The following is a 27,969-nucleotide window of genomic DNA, read 5'->3' as shown; positions in this document are numbered from 1 at the left end:
AAGAAGAACTCAACAGATAATAGAAAAGAAGGAAAGACGCAAAACTTTTTTTTAAGTTTCCTAAGTATCTTACAAAAAAACACGAATGTAATAATTAGTTTTTTTTTAACACAGTGATTTTTTGTATAATTAGAAAACGTTTTTAAAAAAATAAATTAGCGTTGAACTTAACTCAATATGCGGAAATCTTCGAGAAGTCGAGAGGAAGAGTAAAACCGAAGGATATTGTGACGCGAGAGGGGAGAAAGACAAAGAGAGTAAGAACCACTATCTTCTAATAGTAGAAGATACAAATTTAGCGCCACATGTGATTAGTTTATAAACTAAAATATTTCAATTTGTATTTAATTGTGTTTATTTGTATTTAAATTATTTTATTTGAAAAATTACTTCTATTTTATAATTTTAAATAACATTAAAATATATTAAAGTTTTGTTTGATAATATTAAGATTACATTAAAAAAGAATAACAAATTTTTTTTTAATATTTATATAATATAAACTGATCACGAAATTATTTGATAAATAAATATAAAATGAATTATGATAGAATCATATTTTTATAAACTATATCGTTTAAAAATTAAATTTAATTATTACATTTAGTTAAATTTAATTATTAAATCAATTAAAATATAAATAAATATAATAAAATATAAATAAAATAATAGTTTATTACATTTTATATTACATATATATTTACATATATATATATAAATTTATTATTATTAAAATTATAAAATTATAAAGTAATTTATAATAATTAAATAATGTATTAATACTTTAAAATATAGCAATCATAATAATTTATCTAATTACATTATAAGTTATTAATTAATTTATTTAAATAATATTTATATTAATAATTTATAGTATGATTTTAAATTATATTAAAATTAAATTATTTGTAATATTTATTTATATTTATACATTATATATTAATTATATATAATATAATAAGAATTTTATATTTATTAAATTTAAGTTTAAATTAATTTATGATGATAACAATAAGTTCACAATAAGATATGAAATATTTTAATTTCAAAATCTGCTTAATTTAATAAATTTAATAAAATTTATATATCTTTAAAAAAGTTATTTTTATATATTTCTTTTTTTCAAAGCTATGTAATAACTTTTATGATATAAAACTTGCTAATTATAATATTAAAAAAATTTCAAAAATATATTTAAATATGTTTTTTCATTTATAAGTAAAAATAATTTTATTTTATTTATATTAATTATTAATATATATAATTATATATTATATGTGTATTATAATATATAATAAAATTATTTTACACCCTGAAAAATATGTTAATTTTTTAATATTTTTTATATTTTATATTATTTTAAATCTAGAGGAATTCAAATATAAATATAATTCTAGATATAAATTAAAGGATGATTCGCAATAAAAATTAATTCGATTAAACAAACTATATCACTATAGAATGAAATCTAGAATAGTAACAACAAATTTCTTTTCTCGGTTTACTTTAATCTATGCCAACACACTCGAATTTTTATTCTCGGCTTCTCTGATTGTAATGTCAGTTACATCTTACATCGTAATGTTTTATACTTGTTGAAATGAACTTTTTGATTGTTTATAATCATTTATTAATGTTTTAATACTCATGAAATAACAGTAAAGAGTTTTAACTGCACGTGTATTGTTTAAATGCGTCTTATTTATTAAGCGAAATAAACCTCGCTTTCCTTATAAGATCACGTACGTTTATCGTTTTTATTACATATTATTTATTTGTATAATATATATTTATATAATATATTTTCTTAAAAATTTATTATTTATTTTTTGTTTTTGTGACATTTTTGTATAAAATTTTAATTGAATATTACATTTTTTGAACATTTATATTTATAAAAATATATAAGAATATAAATATTATATAAATATAATTTAAATATAAGATTTTTAAATTTTTGTATATATTATTCTTTTTTTTTAAATATTTTAATGTGTGTTATATTTAACACAATTATTATTTTAAATCAATAATTTTATTTAAAAAATTTTTAATATTTAATTTATTATATATTTCTTATATATATTTTTTAAATTATATATTATGCAATAAAATGTTTCTTTATAGTTATGTTATATATGATTATATATTCTAATAATAATTTTGTATTCTAATAATTTTATAAAAAATAAAGTTGTAGATCATACTTTAATTATTTATTAAATTTTTATTAAATTTAGTTTATTTCATTATATTATTTTATATATTTTTTTATATATATTGTACATATATAAAACATATATTCATGTATAATGATATATATGATAAATTATTTAAAATTCTTAATTTAATAATTTAAGATAAAACTATAATTATTTAATGAAGAATTATAAAATACTATGTATAATAAATAATAAATAGTAATAATAATATTAATTTTATATATTATATATTTTTATATATTTTTATGTATTTAATAATTTTATATATTATTTATATATTTTTTGTTTGTTATATATATATATAAATTTATTATTTATTATTTATATTAAATTTATTAAAATTATTATAAAATTTAAATTATATTAATATGTATTGTTATTGAATAAATATAATGTATTATTAAATAATAATATTTTGCTTTTAAAAAAATAAAAAGATATTTTATTTAATTTTTAGTGAAGATCATTATTTCATAAGATGGCTGATTCCAGCGATTTGGATCGGCAAATAGAACAACTAAAAAAATGTGAAATTATCAAAGAAGCTGAAGTTAAAGCTCTTTGTGCAAAGGCACGAGAAATTCTTATTGAAGAAAGTAATGTACAAAGAGTTGATTCTCCAGTTACTGTACGTTTTTATAAAAATAAAATGTAAAAAATTATAATAATTACAATTTAATAATATAATAATATAAGATGTAAATTATTTTTAGGTATGTGGAGATATTCATGGGCAATTCTATGATTTAAAAGAACTTTTTAAGGTTGGAGGAGATGTACCAGAGACAAATTATTTGTTTATGGGAGACTTTGTTGACAGAGGATTTTATAGTGTTGAAACATTCCTTCTTCTTTTGGCATTAAAGGTATATAATATTTTTTTATTTTTTATTATATTTTTTTATATTATGTGTTATTTATTTTATTTATTTATTTTATATTTATATTTATTTATATTATTTTAATATATATATTTATTTTATATTTATAATAATAATTATAAATATTAATATAATTATAGGTTCGTTATCCTGATAGGATTACATTAATAAGAGGAAATCATGAGTCTCGACAAATTACACAAGTTTATGGTTTCTATGATGAATGTTTACGTAAATATGGCAGCATTACAGTTTGGCGATATTGTACTGAAATATTTGATTATTTATCTCTTTCTGCTATAATTGATGGAAAAATATTTTGTGTTCATGGCGGATTATCTCCAAGCATTCAAACGCTTGATCAAATAAGAACTATAGATAGAAAACAAGAAGTAAGAATTATATTTAAATTCATAATAAAAAGAAATAAATTATATGTATATCTTTAACATAAACATATGATTCAACAGAATTTAATAAACACATTCTTGTAGGTACCACATGATGGTCCAATGTGTGATTTACTTTGGTCAGATCCTGAAGATACTCAAGGTTGGGGAGTATCCCCACGTGGAGCTGGTTATCTTTTTGGAAGTGATGTTGTAGCACAGTTTAATTCCGCAAATGACATTGATATGATTTGTAGAGCACATCAATTAGTTATGGAAGGATATAAATGGCATTTTAATGAGACTGTTTTGACCGTTTGGTCAGCACCTAATTACTGCTATAGGTGTATATATATACATATATATATATATATATTTTAAAATTGTAAAAGAATGATTTTGATTTTTTATAAAATAATTTTGATAAAATTTTTTAATAGGTGTGGAAATGTTGCGGCAATATTAGAATTAAATGAACATCTTCAACGAGAGTTCACAATATTTGAAGCAGCACCACAAGAAAGTCGAGGAATACCTAGTAAAAAGCCCCAGGCTGATTACTTTTTATAAAAAAATTTAATTAAAAATGACTGCATAAACTAAAATATTTCCAAACGTTTTTTTTTTTTAAAGAAGAAACTATTTCAAATGATTGCATGATATGTATTTACATAAACTTAAAAAGAATTCATATAGAAAAAAAGTTTGATCGTGAGAATATTGTAGACAAAAGCTAATGTTAATTAATTTGTAAATGAATATTACCAACAGACTGCTATCGATATTGAAAAAATATCAATTTGATATAATAAATATTATGAGTACATGTGTTTTTCAATATCATATTTTTATTAATAAGAAAATCAATAATTCTGCACTATGTATTATTTAATTTTATTCTTTATGATAGAAGTAAACATATTTTTAAAAAATATACATTTTGGAATTAATGATACATGCTTGCATGAGAAATACATATATAAATGAAAACATTTATATATGAAATGAAAATAATAGATATAGTTCCGGTAAATTTCTTTTATTGTTATTATTTCCTATTTAATTTTTGTAATTATTTCATATAAAGTTCAACTTCACATATATGTAGAAAAAAATTATATTTTGTTATTTTATTTTACATTGTACAAGCATTTAATTTATGAATTAATTTATATCTAAATTTTAGCATTTGAGGATAATTACTTTCATTATCTTTTTAAAAATTTATATCTTTATAAATATTTCAAATAAATGAAAATTTTTAATAATTATTTTTTTTAAAAAGTAAATAAATTAATTACAATTAAAATATCAAACTATTATGAACTAGTATTATCAGATTATTATGAATTTTGAAAATAATTTGGTAAATTTAAAAACTTATATTACAATATTTTATAAAAAATAGTTGATCATAATTTAAAAATTTAATTATTATAATTTTTATATTTTTCTTTCATTTATATAGAAATTCATATATTATAAAAAAGAATACAAATAATTATAATAATAAACTTTTAAATTACGTAAATGATAGGTTTAAATAAAAAAAATTATATACAAACAAAAATAAAAAGATATATAAATCATAATATAATTTAATTAAGTAAAATATCATTTAAATAAATAAATAAATATTTAAAATATTTTATTTCAGATCATAATGCTTAAATAATTAAATTTATATACAAAATGTTAATATATTTGTAATATCTTTGTGTTAATTTCTTTAATGTTAATTTTATTTATTAAAATTATAGTTTAGATATGCATTAAATAAAACACAGATAGACACAGTTAGAGTAAAATGATTTCATATTGATGTCTTAATTTATCTCAATTTATCTTTATCTTGTTTCATATAAATAAATTGATTAAAATTGTTTATAATTTATTAAATGAACCTTAATCGATATTTTATTTTGTTCTTTAAAATCAATTTTCTAAAAATGTTTTATAAATATATTAAAATGTATATTTAAAAATATTTATTTAATAATACAAGTAATGATACAAGTAATACAAATATTATATATATATATTATTCTATTTTTAAAATATTTTTGTCAAAATATTTGTATAATGATTTTAAAAAAAAGTAAAAAATCTATATTTTATGAAATAAAAATTATAGTATACATAACAAATAATTTTTTTTAAATATAAAAATTATAAGTAAACATTAAATACTATTATTTTATTTCATAGTTTTATTTTCTGTATATATTGGCTATACTACTAACCATTATGTTTACTAAAATTGTTTCTTTTCTTGAAACAAAATTACTTAAAATATTTTATGCGTAGAACATTTTAATTTAAATATACATTAAATATTGTGAAATTAATTAATAACCTTTATTTATTAAAATATTGTGAATGATTCATTATTTACACAATAATGACATAATTAATGTATATGTGGTAATTAGCTATTCATAATAAACTAACCTATAAAATTATGGATGTTCCAACTCCTTCAAATGTAAATCATGGATTTTCGCATAATACTGATGGATTTTTAAATATATCTATTGAATCTCCAAATTTGGATCCACTATCAACAAAACGTAGAAGGTGTTTATTAACTTTACATTTACATATAAATAATGTATTTACAAATAAAACTGATTTTATATCTATAGAGTAAAGAATATAAATATGAAAAAGAATAAAAATATAAAATAAAAGTATGAGATTAAAGTTTTGATCAGTATTGTAATATTGCATTTATAATTTTAACAAATTATATTTCATATATTATGATAATTGAAATACTTTCCCATATCAATTGTTAATAGTTATTTTTGTTTTGTTTAATGAATGTTTTATGTTTTATAATTAAAAATTTCTATGCATGTTTATAAAATGAAATTTATTTTAATTTATTTTGTGTTAAAGAAACACAAAATGTAAATTATGTTATAATAATCATATTATAGTATATTATATAGCATAATATAATATTAATAAAAATTTGAAATTTTTGATAAAAAAATAAAATGACAATTAGAAATATGAGATACTTGATTGATAACAATATAATTAAAATTTTTCAAAAAATTTAAAAACAAATTATAAATATTATAGAATTATAATGCTTATCATACAAATTATTAGATCTATGATTGTTGGATTCAGAAAATACAATTTATATGATTATTGCAAAACAAAATAAATCATTTGTTTAGTTAGGATTGCTTTATTTTATATTTTATTTAATATAAAATTTATTAAATATTTATAAAATATTTTATAAGATATTTATAATTTTAAAAGATATTTGTAGAAATTTATATTATTATACAGTTATGTATTGTACAGTTATTAATAAAAGATAATAATATTTAAACTCTCTGTGTAAATATTATTCTCTTTTTCTAAGATTAAATAAAATTAAATAATATAAATATTCAAATCATTTAATAGAACCATTAATAGATTATTATTAATTCCATTAGTATATTTTTATTATAAAAAATAAATATATTTAGAAAAATTTATATAGTATTTTATAATAATTTTTGCAAAGTAAATACTATTGAATATATTATAATTTCCATAATTATAGTTTGAATTTGAATTTTTTATAATAGATCTATACTTATAATGAATAAAATTTAGTTCTTGATTAAAGATTTATATATTCATTAAATAAATTTAAATAACAAAATATATTAATAACAAAAGTTTATATCTTTTATTAAACTTTTAGTTCTTCACGTACAATAAAACGTAGAAAATTTGATGATGAACTTGTTGAAACAACATTTAACTTACAACCTCCAGCTACAAGTACAAAATCTACTGCTAGATCTAGAACTGTCTCACTTTCTACTACTCCAATAGAATCTGCTGTTCCACAACAAAATGCATCAAGTCCCATTCAGATTTCTACAAATGTTTCTCAATCAGATAGATGTAATAGACGAACAAATAGACCAGGAGCTTCAAATGCTCCAGGACGAAAAAATAAAAAGAATAAAAATCATTCACATTCTGTGAACGCAACAAAAGATTTAGGAAGATGGAAACCAACAGATGATTTGGCACTAATTACTGGTGTACAGCAGACAAATGATTTAAGAATGGTATTTATTTTTTTTCTGCAAATATTTATAAATAATATAGAAAATTGTTATTATTAGTTGATTGATATTATTATTTTCTTTAAAAATTTTTAAATAATAATGATAATAAAAATTCATTAATGCAACATATTAATTAATGTAATATAGGTACATAGAGGTACAAAATTTTCTTGTCGTTTTACATTACAAGAAATACAACAAAGATGGTATGCTTTGCTATATGATAGTGCAGTTTCAAGAGTTGCAGTTCAAGCTATGCGTAATTTACATCCAGAATTAATTGCTAGTGTACAAGCAAGAACTTTATATAGCAAAGCAGAAGAAGATCTTTTGGGTACAATAAAATCGGTAATTAAATATTTTAATTTAATAAAATTATTTTATTTATATTAGTAAATATAAGATGTATTTAATAATTATTCTAAATTTCATGTGTACTTTTAAATAATAAGATTTTTTTATTTTTTTAGACTTCTCAACCAACAGTAGAAGTATTTCAAGAACTTCTTGAAGCTAATGCTCATACATTTTATTCTGCTCGAACAGCAAAAGCTTTATTAGCTCATTGGCAGTTAATGAAACAATATCATCTTCTTCCTGACCAAACTGTACAAAGTTTACCACGAGGTGAACATGTTCTTAATTTTTCTGATGCAGAAGAGATGATTAATGATACAGAATTAATTGAACAAAAAGATGAATTAGTAGATGCAGAACTTATTGCAGCAGATAGGAGAAATAAAAGAGAAATAAAAGTGTTAGAAAATGAATTGAGTAGATGGCAAGTTTTAGTTGATAGTGTAACAGGAGTAAATTCACCAGATTTTGATAATCAAACTTTGGCAATACTTAGAGGAAGACTTGTTAGATATTTAATGAGATCACGAGAGGTAATTAAAAAAAAATATTATATTATTTCTGAAAAAGAAAAAAATATATATATACATATATGTATATATATTTTTAGAATAATTATTTATAAATATTAATTTTAATAAGATTTTAATCTTTTTAGAATTAAAAATCTTTTTAAAACATTATATGAAATATATTTATTTACTTGAACTTATTATTAACATATTTATTTTTCTTATTATTCTTATTTATTTATTATTATTATTCTACTACTATTATTCAATTACTTCATATTTTAGATCACTGTAGGTCGTTCAACAAAAGATCATAATGTGGATGTAGATTTGACATTAGAAGGTCCAGCTTGGAAAGTTTCACGAAGACAAGGAACTATTCGATTAAGAAATAATGGAGATTTCTTTCTTTCTTCAGAGGGAAAACGACCAATTTTTGTAGATAGTAGACCTATTCTTGCAGGAAATAAAATGAAGCTTAACAATAATAGTGTAATCGAGGTATTAAATTGCATTTTTTTTTTATTATAGAATTAAATATTAAATAAAAATTTAATTTCTTAATATAATTTCTTATGTAATATATATATATTTATATATATATATATATATAAAATAGTGTATATAAATATATAATTAATATATAATTATAATAGCATTATATTTATAAGAGATATAATATTTTCTATGTCATTTTTTAGATTGCAGGTTTGAGATTTATATTTTTAATAAATCAAGAACTAATTTCTGTTATTCGTCAAGAAGTAGTGAAATTAAATTTAAAACCATAAGTGTTCTATTTCATTCCATAATTGAGCACTAAATGATGTATTTCTTTGTAAACGTTCATTATATTATATAGAAATTTTGTATAAAGTATACAATTGTTTCATTAAACAAATAAATTTTGCTCAATTTTGTATATTATAATTTTTCCCTGGTAATATTAATTTGTATTGTATCGTATTGAAAATAATATAATAATATAATTAATAAAATGAAACGAAAGATCGAAGAATTTAATGATAATAATTTGATAAAAAATAATATTAATAGTTAATAATAAAAATAATATTATACAATTAGAAATAAATACATAATTAATATATATTATATAAAAATTCAAAATAAATCACGTTGCAAATATATTTATTTATAAGAAATAACTGCATTATAACTGCAAGATATAAAAAATGCATATAAAAAAAAATTAATAAATATTGTACAATAATTTTATATTTTATCTATATTTATAATTTTATATATAACATTTTATTTTATATTAAAAATTTTGTTAATAATAAGTAGCCATTTTTTTTTCAACTATATTAAAATCTATACTAATGATCACCATAATATCCATGATATCTATCCCAATCATTATGCCATCTATTCTAATCAGCATGTTTTTTATTTTTTTAAAAATAACAATAAAATAATTATCAATTTTATTATTAATAGTGTTATTTTCAAAATGATTTTTATACTTTTCATTCATGTGATAAGTAAATTATATTATTTATACTTCGATTAGAATTATTATTATTTCTTTTATTTCATTATTCAAATTAATTATTAAAGATATTTTATAAAAAAAGTTTATTTATATCTTCATAAAAAAATAATATATATAATTATGAATTAGAAATAAATAAAAAAAAATATTAAATATGTAAAATATATAAGAATTAAATTTTATAATAATGAATTAAAAACTGTAGATTATTTAGATATTTTGTAATTTGATATATTTTATTTTACTTATAAGAGCTTGCATCAGCATAATTGTTGGAATTGTTTAAAAAAATTCATGTTGAATAAACAAGTATCAAAAGATTTTTTAAATAATCTACCAGGAGTATTATTAGAAAAAAATATATGAAAAATATAAATTTGTTTTTTATTCATATATAATTATATATATTTATATATATTAAAAATATTGTTTTCGTATAATTGAAAGATAATTGAAAAAAAATAATTTGGATATTTCTAAATGAAATTATATATTATGGAAAAATTATATATGTAATGATAAAATAATAAAATTTAAATAAATTAAAAATTAAAAAGCATAATTTGAAAAAATAAGATTATAAAATATAAAAATATGTTTTTTTAGATATAAATTTGAAATTCTATATCAAAAATAATTATAATATAAAAAATTATTTTTTTGGATTGAAACTAAAATAGAAAAAAAATTTGTATGGTATTAATTATAAAAATAAAATTTTTTTCTTTTTATAAAAATAATTTTTACAAAAGTTGGCAAAAATTTGAAGACTTGTATTTTTTTATCTTTATTTGAAAAATTCTATAACATTTTGGAGTCGATTTCAGAATGAAATAATTCATTTGTATTGCATTTACATAATCGATTCAAGTTCAATAGATTTTTTATTTATTAAATATTTAATAAATTTTATTTATTAAATAATAATAAATTGGTCACAATATTTTCAATAGAAATTAAGATTAAATCACTTAAGATTGGCTTTGTGTTCAAATTAATTATAATTTCTGATGATAAAAATTTGTTTTGTTAATATATAAACTTCTATTGTTAATCATAAAATTAATATGAATTTAATATGAATCATTTACAAAAAAAAATGAACCATTTGCAAAATACAATAGAAGAATTTTATTGAAAACAAAAAATTCTTTGTATGATATAATAACTTCTTTTCATTAGAAGAAAATACGAAAAATGTAAAATTATATAAAATATATAAAAAAATATTTTTCTATATGGAAAATATGAATAAATTAAATTTTTAATTAAAGTGTAATTGCATTAAAAAAATGCATTAAAAAATAATATTTTATTTAGAAAATTATTTAATAAATCTACATGAAAAAAATTTAAATGCTAAAAAATATTCGATTTTATGATGCATCAATTTATTTGATAAAAATATATAATGTAAATACATTATTTGCTAAAGAATATTATTTAGTAATTACTAAATAAGTTTACTACATTTAATTAAAATTATATGACTATGGAGTAGAAACCCATTCAGGCCAACTTTGAATCTGTTTATAAAGTTCAAATCCAGGACTTTCCGTAGCTGTAACTTGTTTACCTCCGATTACCCGAACATCTTCCCTAAGAATCCCTTGTGATTTACCACAAAGAATTAATTTATGTGCAGCATTTAACATTTTGTTACTTGGACTCTTTTCTAAATAATAAATTATTAAATTTAAATTTAATATAAATTTACTATAATTAAAACTAAATTATAAAATAAAGTATAAAAAAAATACTTTGAAAATTTCCTATGAAAGCAATTGAAATGGATTTTTTATTATATCCATACGTATGAGCACCCTCATGATTCCAGCCACAACCTTCGTATATATTTCCATCTCCACCAATTAAAAATCTGTTGAATAATAATAATAAATAATAATAATAATAACAATATATTAATTATTTTATGTAATTATTATTTTTATTTTATAAAAAATTTAAAATATAAATAATTTTTAATAGATTTTTATGATATAATTAAAAAATTAATAAGATATAAAAATAATCAATAAATAAAGAAAATTTTGTTAATGAAATAAAATATATTATTAATTAATTTGAATTAAATATTTTATTATGTATAACAAGTATATGTATTATGTATATCATATTATGTATATACATATTATATATATCATATTATATTAAAAAATATATAGATAATTATTCAAAATGATACTTAAGAATATCCGATATCATGCCATTCTTTGGTATCCATATGATAAGAACGAATATTTTCGATATTAGAAATACATGTATCTTTGGAATTACATTCCGAACTAACTGTATGATGAATTATAACATATGGAATGGGAATAATTAAATAATTTATATTTTTTGCTTTTATATTAGTCCATTGGTCCCGTTTAATAATTTCGGAGCAATTTTCGTCACCGCCTAGAAAATAAAAATTTTAAGATAATTATGATTCATATTTCTAATTAATAAAATTATCTATTTTATTTCATTCTATTTAATATACAACAATATTTTTAAGATTGAATTTAATAAATATGTTATTACAAAATAATTTTTAAATAATGATTTTTAAATTAAGACATTTGAAATATTAAGATATTTGATATATTTTGATGGATTATATAATTTTGTTTATTATCTATAAGTATATTTGTATATTTTTTATTAACAATATATATATATATATTCTTATATTTCGGAATAGATAAAAACAACGAACAATTTGGAAAAATTTATATTGAATAACAAGAATAAGAATAAGAAAAAAAAATTTCAAATACTCAGCATAAAAGTTATCTCTTAATATGTTATTATACACAAAGATAAAGAATATAAAAAGTATATAACAAAATTGTATTCCAAAGATTTCTTTGAAATGTTATGTTTAAAATTTATGTATAAAAATTTTGAATTTTTTATAATTATTACTATTTCAAAAATTATTAATATTAATATTAATATTTATTATTAAAAAGATTTATAAAAATTATAATTATAATTATAAATATAATATAATAAATAAATTTAATACTGAATAAAATTATAATTATATTTAAATATATCATTAAAAATATGTTATTAGTATTAATTTAATAATATTATTTTATTAAACTTTTATTATTTTTAAGTAATATTTAAAAATAACTTACCAACAATATAGAATTGAAAGAGAAAAAAAATTATAAATATTAATTTTTGCATTTTATGAATATTAAAATAAAATTTTGTAAATATTTATAAACATATATGTATATATACACATATATATATATATATGTGTGTGTATATAATTTTATTTACTTAAATATTTATAATTAAAAGATCAATTATAAGAATTTAATACTATAACTATAAGATATCTTATTCGACTAAAGTTCATACAATGCAAAGCAACATTAATAGTTATCTCATATTTATATTTTATTTTTTTTTGTGAAAATATTATACAAATGAAAATATTTTATAAGAATTTAATATAAAATGAATTTTATATAATAGAAAATTTATATTTATTATAATAAAATAATATTATTATTTTATAATATGAAATTAAAATTAAAAAATAAATAAAAAATAATTTCGTTATAAATTTATATATATATATATAAATTTATATATATATATATATATATATTTCGATTTTATGTTGGATGTCGATATATCGATTGTTCATTGTTTTAAATATGAATCATTATAAAGAAAAAAGAAATAAAATTATTGTGATTTAATTAATATATTGAATAATTAATTGAATTATATAATATTTTTTTTAATTATAAAATAATGATAAAGAAATAATTGTAAGAAAATTTGTATATTTTTAATTTTTAAATACGAATAAATTCGAAAATTATTCGTATATATATATATATATATATATATATATATAAATTACATTATTTATACATTATATAAATATTCTTAAATAATAATATTTTAACTTTTTTGTATTTTTTTGTTTTTTTATCAATTATATAAATCGTATTAAATAATACGTGTTGAATATACTATTAAGCAAAAATCTTAATTTTATATAAACTAATATAATTAATGTAACTTAACCTAATAAAGAAAAGCGAAAATAAATATTAGGGAATTTATTGGTAATAATTGGTATTACATATATATATATATATATATATATATATATACACATGTATGTATATATTTCTAAATAGTAATCATAGCTACAGTGCATCCATCTACGAGCGTCGGCTACCGATGTCCGCCGCGGCGGCGACAGAGTCAACATCCGGCGACGCAGAGATGCGCACGTTTCGGCGCTCGCCGAGGGAAAAGGGACGCCGCGATCGTGACTTTGGGACATGAGAGCGACAATGAAGCCCACCAGCCTACACAGCAGCACCTGAGGAGCACGTTCGCTTCCAGCACTACGTTTTACAAGGAATTCGACCGGTTTACTTGGGATTTACCTAGGTTTCGGTCTTTGGTCCTAAAGTTTATTCTGAAACGATCGAAAGGCTACCTTTTCTACTAACGAGGTAACACACCTCTTCCTTTGAATCGTGAATGGTTCTATGATTCTCTTTTTTAAATAGAAATTATTAATAATTACTGTTCGATCTTTTGTTGTCTAATTATTAAATCTTTTTATTCATATGCGAATATATATTTCAAAAATCTTACAAATTAAATTAGTTATGAGTACAAGTTAATAAATATATTTTTACTTATTCTATAAAAGTTTTTATATTTATATAGATTTGTATATATGACAATTATTTTTCAGATTTTTATTTAAGAAATATGCCTACGTATTTTATTAATATTACTAAAATTTAATTAATTATTTTTTTATATTTTATTTTTAAAATATAATTTAAATTAAAAAAATCATTTTATTTAATTTTTTTTATTAAAATTGTTTAATTATTCATTTAATGTTTATTTATATATAGTATTTCAGAAATATATAAACTATATTTAATTTTTATATTGAATTTATTTCATTTTGATTTTAAGTAATAATTATTTTGATTTATATAATTCAATTTTTTCAATAAAAATTCAAAAATAAATATATAAATGTATAATATATTCATATTATGATATTAATAATTAATTTTATATATTATAATTTTATATATTATGATATTATTATTTAATTTTATATATTTCAAAAACTCTTTAATTTTATTCATAATTATAAATATATTTGTAATTTGTATTTTTTATAATTTCTATTTGAATTTTTATGTAAATTTATATTATCAATTCATATAAATATATGATATATTTTTAGTTAACCTTTGCATAATCTATTATATGTTTATTAATTAATGTTTTTTATATTATAAAAATAAATTGTACTAAAATATCTTCTTATATATAATTTTCTTATATTTTATTCAAATTTTAGGTAAAAATTATTCATTCCTTAATTTTTGGTGAAGATAGACTATCGTTAATACTAAAAGTATTTCTCTTTTACGTATATTGACTGAAGAGATTCGCAATATCTATAGTTAAGAACACAAGGTTTGTTCAATTATTTAATTCATAATTTTTTAGTTATTTATTATTTATTTTTAATAAAAATAAATATTTTATTAAAAAATTTTTCTCAAGTATTAGTCTATTTTTTGAAAAAAATATGTTATATTATTTATAACAGAAATAAATTATTTTAGAGCCATGTCATCAGGCGCAGGTTCCAGTGGAACTGGCCGGGGGCGTGGTTCATCACTGGCAGACAATAAGCCAGAGAGCAAAGAAGCGAAGCCTAATCCAAAGATGTCAAAAGCTTTAGGAACATCCGCCAAAAGGTAGCACATCCATCATCCAAAATTAAAAAGACTCTGCCATGGAGACTTAACAAGAGCTTAAACTAATCTTCTTGTCGCAGGATACAAAAAGAATTGGCAGAAATCACATTAGACCCACCACCAAATTGCAGGTTTGATTTTTTTTAATTTTTATTCTAATATTTTTATTATTTTAAAATAATTTGTGTTAAAATTAAAATCTGATTTTTAAAATTATTGAATAATCTATATAACTTTAGTATTTATCTTATAGCGCAGGACCTAAGGGAGACAATTTATATGAATGGGTGTCAACAATACTTGGACCTCCTGGTTCAGTTTATGAAGGAGGAGTATTTTTTTTAGATATACATTTTTCTCCAGAATATCCTTTTAAACCTCCAAAGGTATGTCTATAATATAATCAATTATAAATTATTCAATAAATTTTGCAAATTAAATTATTTATTATTTTTTATTCTTTTTTCATTATTAAAAAGAATTAATATATAAATATTATCATGGTCATCATCATCATCATCATCATCATCATCATCATCATCATCATCATCATCATCATTATTATTATATAAAATTAAATTTTAATAATTGTTTATTATTAATATATAATAATATAACTTTAAATTATAATTCATTAGAATTAAATGAATAGAAATAGTTTTAAAATAAAAAAAAGCAATAATTTATATTTAAAATATTCTGCATTTCAATAATGGATATTACATTTAATTTATAAAGATGTGAAAATGCAGATGATGCAAACATATATAGAATAACATATATAAAAGATATTTTTATTTTAAATAAAATCTTCATAATTTCTATTTTTTTTTTTTCATAAGTTATATTGCATAATAGAATAAAAAAATCTGTTATTAATAATAACAGAATAATTTTTTTTTACAAATGATTTATTTAACAAATAGTTACTTTAAAAGTTCTAAAAAAACATGTTATGAAATTATTAATATATAATTAATCACTAATACAATGTTTTTAGGTTACATTCCGGACACGAATCTATCATTGTAATATCAACAGTCAGGGTGTAATTTGTTTAGACATATTAAAAGATAATTGGTCTCCTGCATTAACTATCTCAAAGGTTCTATTATCCATTTGTTCTCTCTTAACAGACTGTAATCCAGGTAAAATTTATATATCATGTATATTTATTAAATATATATATATATATATATATATATATATAATTATGTTCAATAAATATATTATGTAATATAGGAAAATTAATAAATTAATTGTTACATATTTTAGCGGATCCTTTAGTAGGAAGTATAGCAACACAGTATCTACAAAATAGAGAAGAGCACGATCGCATAGCACGGCTTTGGACTAAGCGTTATGCCACATGAATAACTTTGAAAAAAGTTGACTTCCTTGTTCCTTCAAAACGAACTTAAGGAAAACTGTTTAACTATATTAAAATTTTGATTATTCGGACTGATCAGTTATTTTTGATAAATTAATCAAATTTCTTCGATTAATCGAATATTATTTATAAGTTTATATTTGTTTAATATAGTAATTTCTCTACATTATAATTAAAATTATTTGCATTTTTTTTTCTAATCAATTTATAGTATCAATTATTTGATCAATTTCCTTTATGCTTTACATACATATATATTTTAATCGATAAATTATGTACAGATACATATATATTTTTCTTTCATTATTTATAATCGCTTTCTTGAACCAATATTATATACTATAATAAAATTAATGAGAAATAAGTAATGTTAATAAAAATTAAAACTTCGTTTATTCGAAGAAATATCTAAAAATTTCTTTATAATTTTTCAGTTTATAGTTGAACTATATTATGAAATACAATAACAAATGATCATTCGAATAATCATAATTTAAATTTTTTGCACCTTCGAAAAATTATCGTATGTATATGTGTATCTATCGAAGGATTGCTATAAAGAAAGACTCTTTAAGATCGTCGATACGATCATTGTGATGTGCTTTTATATCAAGTATGTAAATGTGCCTAAGATGAATGAATGTGTGTGCATGAGCTACCTTATTACTTTCATTTTCACCCTGCAGCTCTTAAATATCTTCCAGAATGTATTCTTATGATACATTCAATACAATAAAAACAATCTCAATATTAGTCTCAAACTAATTTTTTTTATTATAGATATGTATCTTGGAAAAAAATTACAAGATATTACTTTTTTAATTTAAATAAAAACGTAAAATATTTATATCAATTTAATAAATTTTTACAATAGAATTATATTCTTTTAAGAAATGAATTGTTATAAAATAATATATTTGATATTAATATTGATAATTGCTGTAATATATTAAATCAATACAAGAAAGAGTAATTTTTTATTATAAATTATAAATTTTATTAATAGATGATTAATGATATATCCTTTTTTCAAACTGCCCAAGATTTTTTTAAAAATTATTCAATGATGTCTTCCAAAAATAGAAATGATTTATTTTTCAAAGAACAACGGACTGAAATTTTGAATTTGTGTAATATTAATTATTTTTATAATAATGAATATTTACTTCTTCAAATTTTCATAAATATGTAGCTTAAGGGTGAAAAGATGAAAGTAAAGGCTTCTCTATGTTTTTTTTCTCGTTTCTTCTGTTCATTTGCTCGTTTTAAAAATTGCGATGAGATAGTATTTAAATTGGTATGTCCATTAAAAATACCGAATAATAATATTGATAGGTTAGGCAACATTATGAACAATACAAATAATCTGACTTGTATGAAATTAGGCTGGTAGAGATATCTAAGGGTCCCTTTAAAATTTTAGATTTTTTTTTATATCAATTTTACGCAAAATATAAAATCTTACAAAATCTTATTATGTAAAATTAACTCATTGAAATTAAGTATGATTTATTAAAATAAGAAAAAGAAACATTTTTTCAAGATTATTATAAATTTTAACTTATTCCATTATATTTATTTGATAAAAATAATGTTCATATAAAATAAAATTAATCTTGATCTATCTGTTATAAATTTAGTTTAGTAAAAATAAATTCAAGATGTTTTTTTAGGGCCCATACTTAAATTGCTATAACTGTAAATAAAAATAATTTTCTCTATGTTAATGATAAAAAATCACAGTTCTCAAATTTTTGTCAATTATATTAACAAATAATTTAAAAAGAAAAAATAATATCTTTGTAAAATTTCTTTTATATGAGGAGATAGAAAACAAATGAATTATATAAATTGAAACATATTTTGTATCAATTAATTATTAGTTTTGCTAACAAATAAATTAGCATAAAAATCTTTCAGTTATTAATGTCTCACAAATGAAATTAATGATAGTAAAAATTCAAAAAAATTAAGAGTTTATAGAAACTGAGCACTCATTGTCTTAATTAACTTCAATCATTAATTATTGTACAGTTTATGTCGCGCAAAGGTATTTTCTTTATTTGATTGAAATTACTGTCGTTGAGATTCTTGTAAATATATTCTGTGAGGTTCTTAATAAAATGATCTATAGATGATCTTTTGGACCCCTGAAATTGTATATAGGTCGTACGTAGAAATTTGTTCTTTTGTAATTAAATGTTTAAAAAAGTAAAAACATTTTTAATGAAACGTGTTTTATCATAAAAATAATGTAAAGGAAATTGTTTAAACGATTCTTTCAATTAGTCAAAGAATTTTGAAGAGGAAAGATTTTAATAATTTTCAAGATATTTTACATTTAAATAACTTTCTAACTTTTATAAAATAAAAATATAATAATGAAATTTAAGAGTGTTAGTTAATTAAATCAATAGTTTAAAAAAAATTATAACATAAAAGATCGTTTAAATGGATTCCTGCTCCATTTTCCCTGCGAATTTCATTTTTTTATTTTTATTTTTTTTTTCAACAAATAGTTGTAAGACGCTATAAGAGAGCATCCTATATGATTATTGAATGTTAGTCTACTAATCTTATAAGTGAATATAAAACAAAATAAAAAAAAAAAAGTAAATTTGGTCGTATAGAATTGTTATTGATCTCTTTTTATTTTTTAAATTTCCTCTTAAAATAATATTTTTTCTTTGAAAAAAATGAAATATAAATAAGATTTTTTTGAAAATATAAAATAATTAATTAATATATATTTATGATAAATATATAATTTTATTCTAATGAGTATAAATTAATGGAAATAATGATTGATTGAGAATACAAATATAATGCTTATTTAATATATATTTTATTTATATAGATAAAAGCTATATGAACAAGATGTGCTAAAGTGATTGATTCTTAAAAAAAATATTAATAATATATTAATTAATGAATTAAATTACAAGTAGAAAAATATTGTAAGTGATTAAATGCTACGAAAAACAATTATTTACTTCTCATTTAATACTGATTTCATTTTTTTCTTTATTACATTATTATCAGTCTTTTCTTCCTATCAGCCAATTATTTAAAGTAATATTTAAATGTTACATTTTCATTACATACAAATTATGAATTACAATTCTTTCTATGAAATTGATAGATCAAATATTATCATTAAATGAGAATATTTCTTATCAGATAAGATCTTAATATTATAACATTTAATATATTATTATTGTGTAAAATTTAATATAATTAAAAATCAAATACTTGTATTATCGAAATTATACATTGCTTATATATTGAAATTAATTTAACATGAATATTTTAAAATCTACACATTTATACAACTTAATATTACAGATTAAAGTCTTATTATATTCAAGGGAGAAATAGAAATTGTAAAAATAAAAAATTTTTAAAAAAGATACATTACAAACCATAAAAATATTTAAATGATTTACATAATATTTAATTTATGTTTAAAATGTCAATTAATTTAATTTTTATATAATATAATATAATAAATGTCAATAAATTTAAAAAATAAAAACTATTACTAAATAAATAATTAAAATAAAAATAAAATATTGCAAATAATTGTCAAATATTGAATTATTATAAAAATAAATTTAAACTTTTAACTAAAACAATTCACAATTAAATTAAGATTTATACATTGCAAAAAATTAGGCACACTTTAATGCTTTAGTATTATCTATTGAGAAATATTTTTCTCCGCTTGTGGTTTTTTATTATTTTAAATTTATTGAAACCTCGCTTATTTTTTAATATATTCTTTTCGAATTATGATTGTCTTGATGATTAATTATAATTTATATAAACATAACATGTGAAAAAAATAAATTTTTTTACTTTCATTTATAAAACAAATTTATAATTTCTTTTTAACAAATAATTTGATTAGTTATTACTAGTTACGAGTAACCTAACTTAGATCATTTGATTAAATAATAACATTAATTAAAAACTTTGTAAATAAATAAAATATAAAATAAAAAATATAATTATAAAAATAAATAAATAATTATGAAAATAATAATTTATATTGTCAAAAAAATATTCAAAAAATGATTTATTAAATATTAATATATTATTATTAATATTAATATTAATTATTGTACAGATATCATAATAAAATGATAAATAATTTAAATTATTTTCAATTCGGTTAAATAATTATTTTTTATATTTTAGATTTTATTTCTTTTTATTTATCAAAATATGCGAGATTTCAAACGAAAAAAACAATTACAGTTACAATTGCAATAATTATAATAGAATTCGTTAAATCGACGCAATGCCATAAATTTGCAATTTTATTCCATAAATTTTGTAATATTTCTGGAAGCTGTTCTACATGAATAATAAAAATCATTTATCGTCGCAAATTTGTTTAGCATTCGTTAGCATTAGATTATATATTGAATTCCTTTAATTCTTTCAATATAGAAATTAAAACTTTGGTCCCAATATATAATTATAAAATTGTAATGCAATAATTTACGACAAAATTAATTAATATTATTAAATTTTATAAATTTATATGTTTTTAATTGTTTAATATTATTTATTTGAAAAATATATGTTAAAAATATTTTTTCTTTGATTAATATTGAAATTATGCAAATTATATATGTATACAATTATAATTATTAAAATTAATTTTTATATGATTGTTTGAAGATAGTTAAATATAATTTATGAAAAATTTTTGTCCTTTTAAAATTTATTAACAAAAATAAATTTTATTTTATAGTAAAAAATCTTTAAATTAATTTGAGAGCTGGATAAAATTATTATTAATATTTTAAAACTAAAAAAATTATAACTATTTTTTTAATTTGTATATATTTAATTTATTTTTTTATCTATCTATATAATTCTATAATTATCATTTAATTCTTAAAAGCATAATTACTTTTTAACTAAATTAATTAACGTATAAATATAGTCATATAAATAATACTTATTTTTTTCAATATTTTTACTTCGTTTTATTATTAATGTTTAACATAAAATATTAATAAAAATAATTATAAAAAATAAAATATTACTTATCTAAGAAACTTATTATTTTAAATTAACTAAATTAATAAAATTAGAAACAAAATATTTATTTAAAACAAAATATCCAGCTCTGAGTATATATGCAGAAAATATATGTTTTATAATAATAGTTGAAATCAATTTTAGATTTATAATTAAAATTTGAAAGATTTTGTTTTCAAATTTTGAGAAATGTTGCAATTTTGGATTACAGCAAACATCAAGTCAAATATATAGTGAGCTTTTTAAGTCTTTTTCATGTTTTCATGCCATAAGTTTTAATTTCAGAAATAGTATAGTTTAAGAAAAAGATATTTGGTTTCAATCATTTGGCAGATAATGGCAGTACATAGAATTATATTCTCCAATAATTTTCTTTTTTCTTAATCTAGACTGCAGATAAATATTGATTAATCTACAGCCATATTCTAAATAAATGGTCTTGCGACGACTCTAGAATTATTCTCTTAATGAATGCACGACGAATAATATTTAGTTATAATGCCTCCTATTCGGTGTTGAATCAGTGCGCTGCAGTCTCGCTGGAAGTAGAAATTAATTAAGTCTTCTGTAATAATACGCAGCTTCTAATAAATTATGTTGAATACCTCATGTAGCAAAACGAAAAGATACATCTACGCTTTCCAAAAAAAGAATTTTAATCATTTATTGAAAAAATTCTGACTTCTAATTCTAAAATAACTAGAATAATTTTTCAATAAAGATATAAAAATATAATATGTTTATTTATATTTATATGAATTATAAATTAATATTTATATTTAATAACTACAAATTGAGAAAATTGAATTATATTTCAAACTCACATACATCATTATATAATTATTTTATTTCAAAAATAAAAAAATATTACATATAATAAAAGATATTTAAAAGAGAAGAAAAAAAATATTTAATATTTTTCACGTAAAATTATATTATTTGCATTTTATTATTTATTTGTATATTTTTTTTAATAGTTGAATTTTTAATAGTTTAATTTGATATCCACATGTAAAGGAAAGCGTAGTTTTTAATTTTTAAAGAAATATACATTTAGTATTAATAAAACACAGCTGTTTATTGACAATATTGAAATAGTATTAGTATAGAAGATAAATTATTCCATATTCAAAATGGAATTATTTTCAAAATTTTTTAAACATACAACTGTGTAATCATATAGTTTTATTTACTGGTTGTAATCTTAATTTATTGCATTAACATTATGTAAACTTTGTATAAACAATAGAACGCTTTTTTATTTTTTTACATAAATAGAAATTTTCTTAAATTATTTTTTTATGATAATAATTCATATATTATTTTTAAATAGTAATGATTTAAATGATTAAAAGACATGATGGTATAAATATCAAATTAAAAAAAATAGATAAAAAAAAATTCACACAAATTAAATGGTCATTATAATTATAAATATATTATAAATATTAATTTTATTTTATTTGATAATTTAACCACAATGCCTTTTAATTTTTTATTCAAATATAACTTTTCAATTAAAAGTTATATTGTTTTTATATTTCATCTTTGTTTTGTATTTTGTTTGGTATTTTAAAAAAATTATATTTATAATTCATAAAATATAATAAAAAATACCATACAAAAATTGAAGAAGTTATTAGTATTAAATTATTTTTCAGAATTGCAAAAAATTATTTTGATAAAAAAACAAAAACTATTTGACATTAAATAATACTTTTAATAATTACGCATAAAATTATATTTAAAGTCAAATAGCAATTAAAGTAACATACACTATTATTCATAATTATGTTTCACAACTATGAATAAAAGTAAAAACTATGAATAAAAATATTATGACAAACATATTAATATTTATGTATTTAACATTGAAATCTTAACATAAATATATCATTTTTGGTTTTTAATTGAATCTGCATGTGCAGTTTATAAACAAAGTACAAAATATTCTTCTTAATTAATATAGAATAAAAATGATCAGTCTTAAAGAAACAGTCATAAAATGTATGATACTGCACAAAAATATTTGTTGCATATGAAAACCAAATTTTGGTTTTAAAAATGAATTCATTTGTATAAAAAAGAAATTGTAATTCTACTTTTACTACCACCATTATTAGTATTAATAATAATAATGATCATAATAATAATTATAGTAGTAATAACAATATTAAATAATTATAATAACAAAATAAATGGTTATTTACATATATATTAAATATAAAACATTTAATGCTAATAAAGCATTAATTATTTTGCATAAAAGCAACTTTTTATATATTATTTTGTGCAGCATAATAAAAAATATATATAATGTGCTTTGTGCAATACTCTGTTACATAAAGAAGAACAGAAAGAATATATTGTGTTTATATATATATATATATGTATATATATGGGTGTGTGTGTGTATATATGAAAATATACATATATACACATATATATATAAGAATACATAAAAGTGAAAGAAAGATAGCATATTCTGAAGTTTGAGTGCAATTTTTAGGCATTAAAATTGGAGATATCTGTCTGCTTACACAGTTTCATATTCACGGCGAATTGAACGTGCCAGACAACATGCAAAGATTACACCAATTAACTGAAATAAAAAAAATTTATCATATTTCTATTATTTAAACATTTAAATTCATTAATATTATTTTCATTTAATAAAATTTATATAATAATAATAATAAATAAAAAATATGAACAATATTAAATTACATATAAATTACTGTATATAATATAAAATAAAAAGCATCATATTTTAATTATTTCATAAATATGTTATATTTTTAATAAATATTTTTAAAAAATTATTTTTTTAATATCTTAATTTAATAAAAATATTTAATTATTTAATATATATTTAAAATTATATAATATTTAAAAATATTTCAAATTAGAATAAACAAAAATTACCTGAATAACAGCAATACCGATGCCTACACCACCCAAAATCAAAGCATTATGCTCAATAGCAGATTGAAGATTGTTCATACAACCATTTGAATGTATATGAATTGAATTTGAATCACATTTATTTCCTTCTGGTACTTCTTTACAGCAAGAATTTGGTACAATATTGTCTGAGAATCCAACATGAGCCCAGTCTGTTGCACCAATTATTCCACAACATTGTAACTAAAATTTAATAATTTATTTTAAGTATATATTTATTAAAACTAAATCTAAACATTTCTAATTTATTATAATGAATTTTTAATTAAAATAATAATTTATTATATATAAATAATATTTTTTTGTAAATATTTTAAATTAATATACATATTTTTTATTATTAATAAATATTTTATATTAGTAATATTAATTTTATTAAAAATATTATTATTAAAAATTAATTAATTCTATGAAAATATAAATAATATAATTTATTTATAAAGATATTATATATAAGATATATAATTATTTTTGAATTAGATTATTATATTTTAAGATAATAGATTAGAATAATAGATTATTATTATATCTATGAGATATTATATTTAAATATATCTATTTTTTTTCTATATTTCATTAATAAATAAATTTAACTATATATACTTACATCATGTTGCATAATATCCCAAGACCTATGAATATCATCATTGGTTACATATTCTCCCATAGTAATATTTAATCGATTTTCTACCATTGTATGTACATCTCCACGCATCATATATCCAGCAATCCCAGCACCAAGTTCAAGTGCAAAGATTAAGAGGAGTAATACAGAAAACTGCATTAAAAAAGTTTATATTATTATATTATTATTATAATATATTATTTTTTTATTATTAAAATTAACAATTCCTTTTAATCAAAATGAATTTAATTTCGCTTGAAAATTTATATTTATTATGATTAAGTAATTAAAAAACATTCTGATATAAAAGAAATTATTACATAAATAATAAATGATCATTACCGTTATTATCATACAATGATTTTCTTTGACTGCACCACAACAACCAAAAAATGACACAATAAATACAATAACACCTACTATAATTATCAATATTGGTGCTGCAAAGAACCAACTATCCATAAAATTATTATAGCCACTGTAAACTACTAGGATCACAGTACCAACAGCAATAAATACAATTCCAGTTATCTGTAATCAAAACAATTTGTTGATAATTATTTTCACTGACATAATAATAAAATAATATTATAATTATTAATTATTATTATAATTATAATAAAACAATATTAAAAAAAAGACTAAAACATTTATAATAAAAAATTTTACTAATAATATTAAAAGAAATAACAAATATTTGAAAATATATTTATTTAATGTTTATTGTAATTTAATTTTTATTGTAATGTATTAATAAATTATTTTCCTTATCTATAATTATTATAACACAAATTTAATAACATTAAGTTAATAATAATGTAATTGAATTAATAAATATAAGAATAATTTATCTTTAATCTAAGAACTTATTTTGCATATATTGAAATTATATAAATATATACAAATAAAAAATATTTAATGTTTTGACAACTGAATTAAAACAAATAATAAAATATATTTCATATATTTAAAAAATACAAATTTAAATGAAAAATTAATTGTATTTTAACAAAAATTTTAAATTATTTTTTATTTTATTGTTTTAAGATTGATATATCATATTTATATTAATATTGAAACTGTTGTTAAATTAAAGATTTAAATTTCGTAATAAAATCAAATAATAATTTGCATAATTTGCATAAATCAAATGTAATCAGCATATTTTTGGAATTAAATGTAAATAATAAATGTAAAAATAAACTGAGAGTAATTTTTGTTCAACGACAATTATTGTATGTACTGTGTATTATCTATTATAATCATTTTAAATTATTTTTTATTTTCTATTATCATTATAACAAATTTCAAATAAAATTAAAATCATTATTTTATTTCTTTTTAATTTATTTAAAATTATAATAACATATTAGAATTAACATATTAGAATCAAGAAAAGAACATTAAATATAATTAAAGAAGAAAGATTTATGGAAGAAAATATAAGTCACGGGAAAAACATGGAGTACTTACTGCGAATATTAGGTTGAAAAGAAACGTCAGGTATTTGATGCAAGCCATTCCACCGGACACCATTTTTTATTGTTCAATATTCAAGAAAAACAAATTCAAGTATAAAAATGGTATATATTAATACAGATAGACAATAAAATTGCGTGTATTCTTTATAGAATTAAATTGATTCCTACACACACTTTAAACAGTTCGACAGTTCAGCAAGGAATAATCATATTTTCATTAGTTTACCCTGGCTGACTTGGATGCGTGCGCACCTTTCCGATAATTTTCTCAGAACCGACTATATTTTTCATAGAGCCCTATAAATTTCTAATTTTATCTCTTTAGCATTTTTAAAACAATTATATAACTAAATACTAAAGCATATAAAATTTTACATATTAATTAAAATTAGATTATAAATATGTAGCATCATTATGTAAAATATAATATATAATATTTTAAGATAAATAAAATATTAAATATTTACAAATCAAATATTGATTACATTTAATTTCAATTTTAATCGATCATATAGAATTACATAAATATGAAATATTTATATATAATATTATTATTACGGAATAATATCAAATTTGAAATTTCTAATGACTTAAAAAAAATGCTTTATAAATTCAAGATGTAAATCATATTCTGTAGACATACTAGTTATATATATATAGTTTGATAATGTAATATAATACGAATAATATATTG

At 18.0% G+C, this 27,969-nt stretch overlaps 5 protein-coding genes across 8 annotated transcripts; 3 read left to right on the top strand and 2 right to left on the bottom strand.

Moving 5' to 3' along the window:
* Window positions 1–115: 115 nt before the first annotated feature.
* On the top strand, window positions 116–4,330 carry LOC108000003 (serine/threonine-protein phosphatase 4 catalytic subunit). 2 transcript variants are annotated; one of them, XM_017060118.3, is made up of 6 exons: window positions 116–257; window positions 2,680–2,850; window positions 2,936–3,088; window positions 3,244–3,495; window positions 3,598–3,836; window positions 3,933–4,330. In XM_017060118.3, exons 2-6 carry the CDS (start codon window positions 2,701–2,703, stop codon window positions 4,060–4,062), a joined length of 924 nt encoding a protein of 307 aa, XP_016915607.1. In that variant the 5' UTR covers window positions 116–257; window positions 2,680–2,700; the 3' UTR covers window positions 4,063–4,330. The 2 variants fall into 2 exon arrangements, with proteins under 2 accessions (XP_016915607.1, XP_061934994.1); XM_062079010.1 differs by lacking the exon at window positions 116–257 and adding an exon at window positions 1,466–1,742.
* Window positions 4,331–5,720: 1,390 nt separating this feature from the next.
* LOC107999934 (microspherule protein 1) lies at window positions 5,721–9,367 on the top strand. The gene is made up of 6 exons (XM_062079007.1): window positions 5,721–6,069; window positions 7,208–7,583; window positions 7,731–7,931; window positions 8,054–8,473; window positions 8,738–8,953; window positions 9,154–9,367. The coding sequence occupies exons 1-6, from the start codon at window positions 5,954–5,956 to the stop codon at window positions 9,241–9,243; spliced, it is 1,419 nt and encodes a 472-aa protein (XP_061934991.1). The 5' UTR covers window positions 5,721–5,953; the 3' UTR covers window positions 9,244–9,367.
* Window positions 9,368–11,337: 1,970 nt separating this feature from the next.
* LOC133666637 (peptidoglycan recognition protein-like) lies at window positions 11,338–13,369 on the bottom strand. Its single transcript, XM_062079006.1, has 4 exons — window positions 13,124–13,369; window positions 12,179–12,392; window positions 11,729–11,847; window positions 11,338–11,643 (listed from the first exon to the last, which is right to left on the bottom strand). Exons 1-4 carry the CDS (start codon window positions 13,173–13,175, stop codon window positions 11,459–11,461), a joined length of 570 nt encoding a protein of 189 aa, XP_061934990.1. The 5' UTR covers window positions 13,176–13,369; the 3' UTR covers window positions 11,338–11,458.
* Window positions 13,370–14,170: 801 nt separating this feature from the next.
* Window positions 14,171–19,767, top strand: LOC108000050 (ubiquitin-conjugating enzyme E2-24 kDa). Of its 3 annotated transcripts, none has more exons than XM_062079003.1 (7): window positions 14,171–14,476; window positions 15,355–15,473; window positions 15,626–15,760; window positions 15,841–15,891; window positions 16,014–16,146; window positions 16,761–16,908; window positions 17,036–19,767. In XM_062079003.1, exons 3-7 carry the CDS (start codon window positions 15,630–15,632, stop codon window positions 17,131–17,133), a joined length of 561 nt encoding a protein of 186 aa, XP_061934987.1. In that variant the 5' UTR covers window positions 14,171–14,476; window positions 15,355–15,473; window positions 15,626–15,629; the 3' UTR covers window positions 17,134–19,767. The 3 variants fall into 3 exon arrangements, with proteins under 3 accessions (XP_061934987.1, XP_061934989.1, XP_061934988.1); XM_062079005.1 differs by having other exon boundaries at window positions 14,200–14,476; window positions 15,461–15,473; XM_062079004.1 differs by having other exon boundaries at window positions 14,200–14,476; window positions 15,442–15,473.
* A 206-nt stretch (window positions 19,768–19,973) lies between these two features.
* Window positions 19,974–27,500, bottom strand: LOC107999957 (CD63 antigen). The gene is made up of 6 exons (XM_062079002.1): window positions 27,268–27,500; window positions 26,137–26,325; window positions 25,777–25,947; window positions 25,131–25,352; window positions 24,746–24,807; window positions 19,974–22,744 (listed from the first exon to the last, which is right to left on the bottom strand). Exons 1-6 carry the CDS (start codon window positions 27,328–27,330, stop codon window positions 22,726–22,728), a joined length of 726 nt encoding a protein of 241 aa, XP_061934986.1. The 5' UTR covers window positions 27,331–27,500; the 3' UTR covers window positions 19,974–22,725.
* Between the last annotated feature and the right edge of the window lie 469 nt (window positions 27,501–27,969).

Source organism: Apis cerana, linkage group LG8 (assembly GCF_029169275.1).
Source record: "Apis cerana isolate GH-2021 linkage group LG8, AcerK_1.0, whole genome shotgun sequence".
In the NCBI taxonomy this organism is placed as follows: domain Eukaryota; kingdom Metazoa; phylum Arthropoda; class Insecta; order Hymenoptera; family Apidae; genus Apis; species Apis cerana.
The sequence above is the reverse complement of the archived record's forward strand: the minus strand, read 5'-3'. Positions and strand labels throughout refer to the sequence as shown.

Bases quoted from the DNA above. Each gene is read 5' to 3' on its own strand.
- LOC108000003 (XM_017060118.3), top strand. From the start codon at position 2,701: ATGGCTGATTCCAGCGATTTGGATCGGCAAATAGAACAACTAAAAAAA. The intron at 2,851-2,935 runs GTACGTTTTTAT...AATTATTTTTAG, and splicing joins GAGTTGATTCTCCAGTTACT to GTATGTGGAGATATTCATGG. The intron at 3,496-3,597 runs GTAAGAATTATA...ACATTCTTGTAG, and splicing joins CTATAGATAGAAAACAAGAA to GTACCACATGATGGTCCAAT.
- LOC107999934 (XM_062079007.1), top strand. From the start codon at position 5,954: ATGGATGTTCCAACTCCTTCAAATGTAAATCATGGATTTTCGCATAAT. The intron at 6,070-7,207 runs GTGTTTATTAAC...TTAAACTTTTAG, and splicing joins CTATCAACAAAACGTAGAAG to TTCTTCACGTACAATAAAAC. The intron at 7,584-7,730 runs GTATTTATTTTT...AATGTAATATAG, and splicing joins AGACAAATGATTTAAGAATG to GTACATAGAGGTACAAAATT.
- LOC107999957 (XM_062079002.1), bottom strand. From the start codon at position 27,330: ATGGTGTCCGGTGGAATGGCTTGCATCAAATACCTGACGTTTCTTTTC. The intron at 25,948-26,136 runs GTAATGATCATT...TTTTTAATGCAG, and splicing joins ATCATTGTATGATAATAACG to TTTTCTGTATTACTCCTCTT. The intron at 25,353-25,776 runs GTAAGTATATAT...ATTAAATTTTAG, and splicing joins GGGATATTATGCAACATGAT to TTACAATGTTGTGGAATAAT.
- LOC108000050 (XM_062079003.1), top strand. From the start codon at position 15,630: ATGTCATCAGGCGCAGGTTCCAGTGGAACTGGCCGGGGGCGTGGTTCA. The intron at 15,761-15,840 runs GTAGCACATCCA...TTCTTGTCGCAG, and splicing joins TTAGGAACATCCGCCAAAAG to GATACAAAAAGAATTGGCAG. The intron at 16,147-16,760 runs GTATGTCTATAA...CAATGTTTTTAG, and splicing joins ATCCTTTTAAACCTCCAAAG to GTTACATTCCGGACACGAAT.
- LOC133666637 (XM_062079006.1), bottom strand. From the start codon at position 13,175: ATGCAAAAATTAATATTTATAATTTTTTTTCTCTTTCAATTCTATATT. The intron at 12,393-13,123 runs GTAAGTTATTTT...TTTATTTTCTAG, and splicing joins CTTTCAATTCTATATTGTTG to GCGGTGACGAAAATTGCTCC. The intron at 11,644-11,728 runs GTATTTTTTTTA...TTTATTATTTAG, and splicing joins TTTCATAGGAAATTTTCAAA to AAAAGAGTCCAAGTAACAAA.